At 40.1% G+C, this 8,338-nt stretch overlaps 1 protein-coding gene across 1 annotated transcript; it reads right to left on the bottom strand.

The window, feature by feature from the left end:
- Positions 1–4,375: 4,375 nt before the first annotated feature.
- On the bottom strand, positions 4,376–7,940 carry SERPINA7 (serpin family A member 7; the record flags this gene model as incomplete). Its single annotated transcript, XM_081042231.1, has 4 exons — positions 7,316–7,940; positions 5,987–6,260; positions 5,103–5,250; positions 4,376–4,576 (listed from the first exon to the last, which is right to left on the bottom strand). The coding sequence occupies exons 1-4, from the start codon at positions 7,932–7,934 to the stop codon at positions 4,376–4,378; spliced, it is 1,242 nt and encodes a 413-aa protein (XP_080898357.1). The 5' UTR covers positions 7,935–7,940.
- Between the last annotated feature and the right edge of the window lie 398 nt (positions 7,941–8,338).

Below are 8,338 nucleotides of genomic sequence, written 5' to 3'. Positions count from 1 at the left end.
CCTATATCATCTTTCCTTAACGCCGAATTGTATTCCATTGTGTAAATTTAATTAAAAAAAATAATAGGCGATCAAACACAAGTAGATTTTAGCAGCATACGGAGTGGACTGTGTTGGATGTGGCGGTGCATCATGCTGATTCCTCTTCAATAAAGGAATTGTTCTAGAATCTAAGGTTCCTATCAGTGAAGGAAGCTTTTAGCCCCTTGAAAGACAGCTTCAGTGTCTGGCCCATATCTAATGACTGATTGAAGTGGGTGTGTGAAAGCTCAGCATCAAGACCAAGGACACTAAACATCTTGCACAATAAACCTTTTCAAAGTCTGTTTCCTGGAGGATATAGCCTGCAACATCCCTACTAGTGCTACCAATTTCTATATTACTTGGAATAAGGTTAGCATTATGGACTGAATGTCTGTGCCAGCCAATTCATATGTTGAAGCCCTAACCCCCAGTGTGGCTGTATTTGGACTAAGGAAGTATTTAAGATAAGAGTGGGGCCTCGATCTGGTAAGATTAGTGTTCTTATAAGAAAAGATACCTAACAATTCTCTCTCTCTCTCTCTCTCTCTCTCTCTCTCTCTCTCTCTCTCTCTCTCTCTCTCTCTCTCTCTCCCACACACAACCACAAGTTAAAGGGAAAGTCATGTGAACATATAGCACAAAGGCCACAAGAAGGAAAAGAGATTTCACCAGAAAGGGATTTACTAGAACTTTGATCATTGATTTCTAGCCTCCAGAGCTGTGAGAAAAAAAAATATATCTTGTCTAATCCAATCTGTTTATGGTATTTTGTTATGGCAGCTTGATCAGACTAATACAACCAGGCTGCTTAATAAACAGACTCTGCAATAAATCCTACCCTTAAAGGAAACAAAAATTTATTTCTGCTCACCTAATTATCTGGGATAAGTATTTTAGGTCAGTGGGCAGTTCTCCTCCATGTGGGTATTTAGATATCAGGCCTTTTCCACCCTGTTTTCTGCCAAGGCAGAGTTTTTAACCTAGAGTCCATAGAACCTTCGAGGAAGTCTAAGGATGAAATTCAAAGGATCTACAAATTTGTTTATAAAAAAAATTCACATTTAATTTTATCAAACAAAAAATAAAATTTCACATTTTGTTCATCTGTGAATATGGTCCACAAACCACAGTAGTGGCAGTTGTACCTGTGATTTTTGTCCCATACACAATTCACATAATTTCAGAACACATAATCATTGTTCCAGATATCCTGAAATATCATTTTACTTCCCATTACTTTGGAAATAATGTATTTATTATTCCTTTTATAAGATCGTATTAATATGTTATTGTGGAAGCACACATATTATTATCATATCAGTAATTTTAATTGTATTATTTGTATAATTATATTTAAATATTACTGATGCATTTTGTAATCCTAAGAGTTTTTTGGCATTCAAAATATTCTGTGTGACAACATGTATGGATCTTGAGATTATAATGCTAAGCAAAATAAGTCAGACAGAAAAAGTAGAGGACCATATGATTTCACTGATATGTGGTATATAAAACTGAAAACAACAAAATAACAAGAAAAACAAATGAAACAAAACTCATAGACACAGACAATAGTTTAGTGGTAAGGGGGGGTGGTAGATGAGGGTAAGGGGGATCAAACATATGGTGATGGAAAGAGAACTGACTCTGGGTGGTGAACACACAATGTGATGTATAGATGATGTAATACAGAATTGTACACCTGAAATCTATGTAACTTTGCTCACAATTGTCACCCCAATAAGTTTAAATATATATATAATAATAATAATAATTATTATTATTATTATTATTATTATTATGAAAATAGACACATACATTACACTGAACTGCCAAAGAGCTCTTCATCTGCTTGGTGGTCAAAATGGACCATAAGTAAGCCCAGAATTCAGTTCAAAGGAGATGGAAAAAAGAGTGAAGGAAGTACCCAGCTGTTGTGATATCCTGGTCAGTAAAGGTCCCACATCACTTACACTCATATTCCATCAATGAGAACTTAGTTTTATGGCTACACCTAAATGCAAGGGAGGCTAGGAAATGTATACCATGGAAGCCATGTGGTTATAATTCTATCAAAAGGTAAATAGAGTTGGTGAATTCTATACAATCAATAACACTATGCTCTTGTACTCTGTTTCCCAATAAGTTTTTCCCTTTTGTTCTAAAAGTTTACCCTTAGACTTTCTTTGTTTCTGTGTAGACAGATTAGTTTCTTCCTTCCCACTCCATCCTTTATAATATTTATTTATTTTCTTGTTTTGCTGCTTTGACTGACACCTCTAGAATAATGCTAAATAGAAGCAATAATATAGAGAATTTCTAGAAATTCTGCCAAAAAAAAATAACCTTTCACTATTAAGTGACATTATTCCTATTAACCTTTAGGAGGTTAAGGAAGTTATGTTTTATTCCTAGTTTGCTCAAATGAGCTGAAATTTATAAGGTGAATCAGTGGCAGTCCTTCATGATCTAGCCCCAGGAATGAATGATTTGAATGAGGTTTACTCTCTGAGATACATGAATTACTTGAAGGATAGTGTCTTGGTAATTCCTGACTTCCCCCTGAAGATACTGATATTCCTTCCAGAACAACCTCTGATGCAACTCATTTGGGGAGGTTTAGTAAGGGGCCCGTATAGCATTTACTCTGGCCTCTGGAGGTAGGGCCTGAGCTCAAGAACATAAATGTGCAAACCTGGACACCCACACTATAACCTTTGTTCTCAGCCCACTGTCTGATGTTGACCAAAAAGAATAACAACTAATATTTACAAGACTTTTTATCAATGTCTAGCTCTGTGCTGAGCCCATTACTTATTTTGCATCATGAATGTTCATAAAATCCTGATGACATGGATATTGTTAATGTTCCCATTTTACAGATGAAGAAAATAAGATGTGCAATGTTTAGTACCTTGTTCAAGATCATAAAACACTATAAGTAGCAGAGCCAGGATTTTAATGAAACTTCAGTAAAACCAAACTCCATTTAGCAATGTATTTTCTGTGCTACAAGTCACTTTCCCTCTTATGGGTTTCCAATTTCTTACCCATAAAACAAAATTTAAACTATACCAGGAAAAAGCAAACCTCCATTCAAATGGGTCTAATAAGAAAACACTAGAATGTTTGTGGGCTATATACTTTTCTAAACATACATATTTATTTCAATCTGGAAGCACAGTAACTGCAAAATCACTTAAGCATTTGTTATTATTTCCCTGCCACTGAAGAGTTTCACCTTAGGGCTAGAATTTTAAATACCACCTCATTAATACTCCTTGTGCTGTTAATGTGTACTAAATTCCAATACCGGGGCTTTAAGTACAAATTGTCTAAGATGAAATCTAGATTGGTGGTTGGGAGTAGGATAGAATGCATAGGCAAGGGCAGGTTGTGGAAGGATCTAGGGATAAGTAAATAGCAAACTTCAGTAAAAGTAGAGACAAAAAAGAAAGACTACCCAGGAGATTTGTACTTGAGCAAGTGGAACAGGAGTGCAACATTTGGAAAGGAGTCTAATTAGGATATAGAAAAGGAAGGTCTATGAGATATTACATGAATGAATGACATTGTTTCTCCACTCCAAGCTTATAAATTAGCAATAAGGAAGCTTTTTTGAGGAAGATGTGGGCTTGCACAGGAAAATTCATCTCTGTGTCTCTTGCTCTTTTGTCCCATGCTTGTTGGGTCACAAAAGCTATATATCCCTAGCAGTAACTCTCAGTCTGTGACTCAGTCCTCTAGTGGAAGCACCTTTTTTTACTGTTCACCAATGGCAGTTCTGGCAAACACACAAGGAACCATTCTGATGGGATGGAGGGAAGCAGGAGTTCACATGTAATCCACTGCATTTGCATTGTTTTATATTCATTGATATTATTAGTATACTGGGGTACCGTGTTTACCCGAAAATAAGACCTAGCATGATTTTTCAGAATGACATCCCCTGAACATAAGCCCTAGTGCATCTTTTGGAGCAAAAATAAATATAAGACGGTCTTATTTTTGAGGAAACACAGTATAGCCTGACTTGCATTTCAATGACTCTCCAGAAGGCAGAGGGGAGGGCATTTGCCAGCTCAGTTAAATTCCTTAGAACTGACTAACTGGGAAGATTTCTGATAAAGAGGAATGCACTGTTATGAGGGTCTTCCTTTGCTTCAGGTAATGAGTCACTCATTGGCTATCTGAATATTTGGTCGCAAGAGTGGCCTCTTTCACACCCTGGTCCAATCTCCACCCCTGCCCAAAGGAAATAACGTCCAACCCCACATCGTTCATATCAGGCTATACTATTTATTTTCCATTGCAATAAGTACATGCAATTAGCTAACAGCCTCTCTCCAAACTACACTTTCATTGGGTCCACAACTTTACCTAGAAAGAGAATGCTCCTGGTGCTTTTCTCCAAAATCAACAACAGGAAAGATCTATCTAATTGGATGATAGGGCGGAGAGTTATCTCAGCCTGATCCAGAAATCTGACTTCAGGGGCAGCTACAGCTTCGGTTCCCTTTTCACCAATGTGCAGCACAGCCTTGTGGGCAGCCTGTGGGGGGGGAGAATAAACACTGCTGATCCCCTCAAGAAACAGGAGAAGTCTTTGAAACAGTTTGGAATCAAGAAATGAAAAGGTAACACCGGGCTACTCTTTTACCACGCTGTGTTGATGTGCTTGACTATGAAGGCTACTTGGTTAAGCGTAGTTAATGAATACCTGGTTATTTTAGAGCTAACTGTGAGGGAACCACGTCTTTCTCCATGGCTTTCTGCTCACTTTTTAAGATTTCCCCTGCCCCTGCCACCACCTCCAGAACTGTATCTCCTCAGAGTCAATTTTGATCATTAAGTCCTTCTATCAGAATCATTTTAGGACTTGAAGGTCAGGGATGGAAGTAACTGTTACAGTGATATGTCTGGGTGTAATGAGAATGGCTATGGAGTGAGTCTGCCCTAGGAGGAGTCATTCTGCCTCCCTATGCTTCAAAATCATCATTGATACAATAAGAGAGTTAAATTGTCTCTCAATGGCCCTTCCAGCTCATACATTCAGGGACTCTAATCTACCAACTTACTTTAGAAAGTTTAAGACCATTGTCCTCTGTGAGTCCAAGAAAATTGGCATTGTCAGCAAAGGCATCCTGGATGCCCATCTTCAGAAGGATAGCTCCAAGGTCATATGTGGCAGAAATGGAAAACTTTGGAACAAACAAGTTAATCCACCTGTGGGGAGAGAGGAGGGAACACATCACTATCAGCACACCAGGCTTATGATTCCCTTCCTCTCTCTGTCACCGCGGTATTATATTGGACTATAATCCTCCCCTAGATATTGACAACCATTGCTATATAGGTCAACACATGGCACCAAAACCACAGGAGTTATCCTGGAAGGAATGTGTTCTAGTTCAGCCAATGTCAGACTGCAGCACTGGAAGTAGAGACATGTGGCTCACTTATAGTCAAGAAGAAATATTTCTGGGGTATTGGCCAAGGTTGGGTAGCCAGTGGCACTATTTTCAGTGGGTACAAAAGCACTGGGAGAATTTTGTGGTTTTCCATTTAGCACTCCCACCCCAGTATGGCTACCCACCCACTGCTTAATGTAAAAATCCTACCAAACCCCCAAGCTCTAGTTGGCCTCTGGGAAACCATCAATTTATTTGCTAGCTGAATTTGGGGAGTTCATTTTATCTTTCTAGCACTGACTTCCTCTTTTGAAAAATGCCTATGATACTATCTCTGTTGCTGGTTTGTTGATGTGCTTAGATGTAATGAAGTATGTAAAGTGCCCAGCAAACAGTCTTGCGTAGCATATGTTCTCAGTATACTTTAGTGGTCATCACACAGCTATTCAATAGTTCAGGTGGATTCTCCTGCCTCTGAGTTTCTGCGGAACTCCATCTGACCTGTACCATTACACCCACCCTCCACTTCTCACATCATCTAAGATGTTTACCCCTTCTGCAGTAAGCGATTCCACTTCTTCAGTGTTTTTGATGACATGGCCTCTTCCACCCACTCCATCTGGCCCTCCTTGGGAAGGACAAAGAGTGCCAGAGCGCTCTTGCTGTAGTCCATCTGCAGCACCGTGCAGTTGAGCTCTGTGTCCACCAGGTGGTAGTATTGTTCCATCTGGTGCATCATGGGCACTTGCACTGTTGTGGTCTTGTCCACCGAGAAGCTGGAACCTTCTTCAGTCTTGGATGGGTCAAAAGGATTTGCCCACTGGGCTTGAAATACAGAAAGAAAAGAGTTGTTTGTTTTAAACCGGTATTCGGACCTGTGTGAGCTTTTCCATCAGTCATCTCATTTAGTAGTTAAGACCGCCACAGAGGTAAGTACCTACTTTCAATCAGTTTTACGAGTAACTGAGGTTCAAAGAGAGAAAGTGTCTTTACATGGTCTCCCAGCTAGCCAGTGGCAGAGCCAGACGTCATACCCAGGAATGTTGAATTCTATGTTCAACAGATGTTCTGTCAGTGTTCAAAACCACTATACTTACACTAAACCCATCAGAGCCACAGTTTCCTCTTCTGTAAAAAGGTATAAGCACATCCAACACACAGGTTGAAATGAGACAACAGATCTGTTCTGCCGTTTTGTTCGTCTATAAGTGTGTGGCTTGTGGCCAAGAATTGTTTATTCCTCCACCAAACATGGCTAACATGTGCTGTAGAGCCAGGAGAAATCATTTGGGCACAGCAACTTCAGAAAAGAGTCACATGATTCTTGTTGTTACAAGCACCAGCTTTAGAATAAGGCAAGCCTGGGTGGGAATACCAGCCCTGAAATTTATTAACTGTGTGAACCTGGGTACGTGAGGATCAGATGAGAGAATGTGTATAAACCACACAGGTAACATGGTGCTTGATACATAGTGGGTGCATAGTTCGTGATAGAAATATTTATGTAATATGCCCAAAAATGCGCAGAAAATGAGGGCCACTGTGGGGTTTAAACACAAATCTGTTTATTTACCAAGTGTCCCATTTCACAAAATCTTTTGGAAACCATGATTGTTTTGCTAGATGTGAGCAGGATGATCATAATATTGTCACTCACCTCTCTGAAAGTGCCCTCTCCCTAGAAAATTCCTGGGCTCACCCACAGAGCTATATGTCCCTCCTGGAAGATCCAAATCTACACACAGCTATGTCCAGTGAAGCTGATCGTTGTGGTATGAGGGACACCTACTGATGGCAGTGAGAAGAGACAGTGAGCTCCCCTCAGTGCCCCACCAACTTATCGGAACACTGAACTAGAAATGGACATCGTAGAACCTTACCTTTAAAGTGAATATAGTTTACCAGGACCATGATGGTGTTTGGTTTGAGATCTTGAATAAGGCCCACAACTTTCCCTTTCATTTGCTTCTCCACATGACTGTTGATCTCCTGTTGGGCTGCAGAAACATTGGAGAAGTTGGTAGAAAAGACTTCAGTCTCATAGAGTCTTTTGACATCGTCCAAGAACTTTGGCAGTGGTTTCAGCTGCTTCCCAATGAAGAGGAAATTTCCCATCTGTAATTCCAGCTCCTTCTTTGGAAAATTCAATGAACAGATCAGGTGCTGGAAGCCCTGCTGGATCTCTGTCGTTGGGGTGTCTGTGAGGTTGAACCCCAAGCTTTCCAGGATTTGAGTTTGGGTGCTGGAGAAGGCCCCAATGGAGAGCATGGCCAAAGCTGCAGAAATGCTCACAGGAGAAAAGAAAATGTTCTGATCTGGGGTCTCCACAGTGAACCTCCGGTACAGGTTGAATGCAAAGTCAGCATTGATGGATGACATCTTATAGAGAGTGGCATTTTGTTGGGGGGAATGGCAGGTGGTTACTTTGCCGTCAGAGCTGTTAGGTGGTGCACAATGAAGCCCAAGTACCAAGAGAACCAGACAGATGAACAGTGGCATTTTGGAAGGAAGGTTATCTATAAGACATGAGGTAAGAGAACCATTGGGGGATCTTAGCTGGACAAAAATTCTGAGCTAGAACCACCTAATAATCGCCCATTATGATTAATAAAACAGTGAAAAGTATTTAATGGTATGCTCACCAGGGACCTTATGGAGGCCTCTCTCCCTTGAAAAACTGATGAAACATCTAATAGGGGCAGGGAGTAGGAAAGGTAGCTTGCTGGGGCCATAGAAATAATGGCATGGACTCTCATTCAGATGTAATAGCAAGATATGAAAACTCTGTGAGTAAATTACATTTATGTAAATTGAATTTCTCTTTTTGAACCAGAGGCAGCCTTTTGGAGAAAGAGGGATCCTTAGATAAACTAGCCCTCTTTCTGCTTACATTATATTTTGTA

Source organism: Rhinolophus hipposideros, assembly GCF_964194185.1.
Source record: "Rhinolophus hipposideros genome assembly, chromosome: X".
Taxonomy (NCBI): domain Eukaryota; kingdom Metazoa; phylum Chordata; class Mammalia; order Chiroptera; family Rhinolophidae; genus Rhinolophus; species Rhinolophus hipposideros.
This window is presented reverse-complemented; position numbering and strand designations above follow the sequence as displayed.